The following is a 3,560-nucleotide window of genomic DNA, read 5'->3' as shown; positions in this document are numbered from 1 at the left end:
CCATTCTTTATAAAAAAATTTTGTTAACTTTTGAATGCACAATTAGAGATGAAATTCAACTAGTTTTAAGAAAAAAAAGTTAATATAGATTCATATTTTATTAAATTATTTTAAATATATATTTTCACATATGTATTTGTATTTGAGAAGAAATTATTAGTTTAAAAAGATTATTAAGTCACAAATTTCTTCACCATACTTCAGTGAAAAAATATACACAAATTTGGCTGCGCTTTGCAACTCAAGTAATAATTTAAAATTGAAGCTGAAGCAAACCGCGACGGTGAAAAGATTCTGTATTGGTATTTCACTTTGGATCCGAGGGAAACACAGCAAACCGCAAGTCATAGAGAGGGAAAGTAAAAGATTATGGAGTTTTTAGGGATTGATTTCAGCTGTGCAATTGGATCTCTCCGCCACGGTGAGCTCCCTGAAAAGGACTGTTTGCTTCCTCTCATCTCTAAAATACTTGGCTATTGCATCGTCGCCGCTTCCACCACTGTCAAACTCCCTCAGGTACAAATTCTAATCCTTTCTATTTTATCTCCTTCCAATTTCATTCTTCCCCCCTTTTCAATTCGTTCTAACGTTTGCTCATTTGTTTAAAAAACTTTTTTTTTTTTTCTTTTTAGATATTGAAAATTTTGAAGCATAAAAGTGTCAGAGGACTTAGTATTGTGGGTTTTGAGCTTGAAGTTGTAGGATATACCATAGCTCTGGCATATTGTCTCCACAAAGGTCTTCCATTTTCAGCTTTTGGGGAATTGGCGTTCCTTTTGATCCAAGGTTCATATTCTACCCTTCTCTTTTATTTCTCCTTTGTGATCTTAACAGTAGGAAATATGCTTTAGGGAGTGTCATGGGTTGTGAATGTTGATTGTTTGGAGCTGTATGTTCAAATATGAAGTTTGATATATATGATGAAGAATTAAGGTCAATAAGATTAACTTGATTGTTAAAATGGTTTTGTTCGGCCAATTCATGCTAAAAGCCCTTGCTCAAACAAGATATTCCTGTCAAGAGCTTTAGACTAAGTCCTGTTTGCTGTAGGGTAGTGGGGTTATTTGGCCAATTTGATGATAAATTGTCTCTCTAGAAATTAGATTGCATTTTATTCGTTTCATGGTCTCCAAATCAGTTGATAAACTTTTTTTTTCCTTGTTTGTATTTTCAACTGAGTTACTCTTCTTTTTTTTATTGTCTTACAGCCATAATTCTAGTTGCTATTATCTACTACTTCTCACAACCTATGCCAGTGATGTCATGGATCAGGCCATTACTGTATCCTGGATGATCTATTGTTCTGAAAGTTTACTGCAAAAAATGCTAAAATGCATTCAAAGTTTCCTTAATTTTAGTTTTTCAGATATTGCGCTGTAGCGCCAACTGTTTTAGCTGGTCAAATTGATCCTGTTTTATTTGAAGCTCTCTATGTAAGTAGCCATTTCTGTATCTAGTTCACATTAGCATACTTAGTAGTTTTTGCACCATTCTCCCTTTTCTTACATTTTACGTGAAGTTTCTTCCTACAGATGTTGTAGTTAAAAAATATCTGAAAGTTATATGGTGTCGAATGATACATTACAGGCATCCCAGCATGCAATCTTCCTCTTCGCCCGGATTCCGCAGATATGGGCAAATTTCTCTGTAAGTTGTAGTTTGAATGCTGACACTTTATGTAGAATGCTTGGACGTTTCTGGTTTTCAGTATTGCAGTAACTTGTAAATTTTCCGAGCTTTATAGAAGAGCAGTACTTTTACTGTTTGTATAATTGGTTTTTTTTCCTTCCCTCGGGAGACGGAGGACAATTTTGTTGCTTATATTTTGTATAGAGAAGTACTGCCCATGTAGGTGACATATTCTCTCTGATAAGGTGCGCCTCTATGTTGCGCGGAAACAGAATCCGAAACAGACACCGGAAAACGTTATTTCTAAAAAAATATAGCTATGAAACGGTATAAGAACTCCAAGAACATACATCAGAGGTCTTGTAATTCAATCCACAGTCTGAGTGGTGGATTCTAAATCTCTCTTTTTATTATTACTTACGAGAAGAACTGATAAATTTTTATGATCAAGAGGGAGAGAGGGAGTAATTAGTCGCCTTATTTATTGTTTGCTTTCTCTAGTATGCTTTACCTATAACATTTCTAATTGCCACATTTTTATTTGTAATTTGGCAACTTTTATCTACATTTGCAGAACAAAAGCACGGGGGAACTCAGCTTCTTGACATGTTTTATGAACTTTGCTGGTTCTATAGGTAAGTTATATAGTTATTGAAGTAGTATTTGAATACATATGGATATGGAACTTACACATATGTTATAAAATTGTGATTGTTTCTCTAATTTATTGCAGTTAGAGTTTTTACCAGTATGCAAGAAAAAGCACCAACAAGCGGTATCCTTGTCAAATTTCCCTATCTCTATTTAGTTTGAATGCTGAAATGTTTGTTGCTTTAAGAAAACTACCTTCCATTGCTAACTGGTGATGATCGATCCTTAAGTCCTTCCCCCATGATCCCTTCCTCACAAGCGAGAAAAAAAAATCTCCATGTTTGTGTGTCCATATAGTGTAGAAGAATAAGTGAATGTGAAAGTGAAACATTTAGGGATCTGTGTCACTTATGGATTAGTGGAAATGGGAGACTATAGGCATAGAGTTTATAGCATTAGCTTACCATGATGGTCTTACTTAATATGCGTAAATCTTGTTAAAAAAACGTTAGGTTCAATGAGAAATCAGGCTACACACTGCTGATTATTCGGTTGTTGAGACTTCTCCTGAGCCGTAGAAGCCACTTTTCTTATTGATATTTTGTGTGGTGATTACTTATTTTCCTTAATTCACTTTAGTTGTTATGGGATCTGCTCTTGGTGTGGTTACCAATGGTACAATTCTAAGTCAGATTATTTTATACCAAAAAAAAGAAGCAAAAAGGGAGAAAAAAGACAAGTGAAGGAGACAAAACTCATAGCAAACTTTGTTTTCACCGAGGGGAGGCAGGCTGCAAGTCGGAAATGAAAGGTGCTGTAATCTTTCCATAAGATAAGAGTTAGGAAAGTAGTGAAATCACATTTACATTGGACATGGTTTTTAATTTCATTTGCCGGAATCATAGAACAAGAGATTATTTGGTTTTTAGGTGCATGAATAGAATATCCAGATGCTATTGCTCTGCACATTGCTCCTTACTTGTTGTAATTTGGGAAACTCGTACACATTGATTGAGAATATGCTATGCTTTTACACCTCCAAGGTATATGAACATTCAGTTCTGTCATGAGAATTGGAAATTTGAAGTAATATATCAACTCTTGTTAATTTTTCAAACTATTAACATTTATGTTGCTTGTGTTGTGTGAATTGTTTCAAAACTTCATCTTCGTTTCTATATGGTGTCTAGTGGACCCTGTTTTGTAGTTCTTTTTTCTGTGTAATAAAATTGCTTTTTACCAAAAAAAAAAAAAAAAATCTCAAATTTTTATAATTTGTTGATAATATGAGAAAAGATTGGTAAAGTTTGATGAGAGCTTAGGTAAGTTATTATGTTTTT

General features: G+C 34.1%; 1 protein-coding gene across 1 annotated transcript; it reads left to right on the top strand.

Annotated features, from left to right (window-relative positions):
* Positions 1-213: 213 nt before the first annotated feature.
* Positions 214-3,337, top strand: LOC136201272 (mannose-P-dolichol utilization defect 1 protein homolog 2). Its single transcript, XM_065991897.1, has 8 exons — positions 214-516; positions 633-786; positions 1,209-1,281; positions 1,367-1,433; positions 1,588-1,647; positions 2,204-2,264; positions 2,363-2,404; positions 2,860-3,337. The coding sequence occupies exons 1-8, from the start codon at positions 370-372 to the stop codon at positions 2,961-2,963; spliced, it is 708 nt and encodes a 235-aa protein (XP_065847969.1). The 5' UTR covers positions 214-369; the 3' UTR covers positions 2,964-3,337.
* The last annotated feature ends 223 nt before the right edge of the window (positions 3,338-3,560 follow it).

Source organism: Euphorbia lathyris, chromosome 7, assembly GCF_963576675.1.
Source record: "Euphorbia lathyris chromosome 7, ddEupLath1.1, whole genome shotgun sequence".
NCBI classification, from domain to species: domain Eukaryota; kingdom Viridiplantae; phylum Streptophyta; class Magnoliopsida; order Malpighiales; family Euphorbiaceae; genus Euphorbia; species Euphorbia lathyris.
This window is presented reverse-complemented; position numbering and strand designations above follow the sequence as displayed.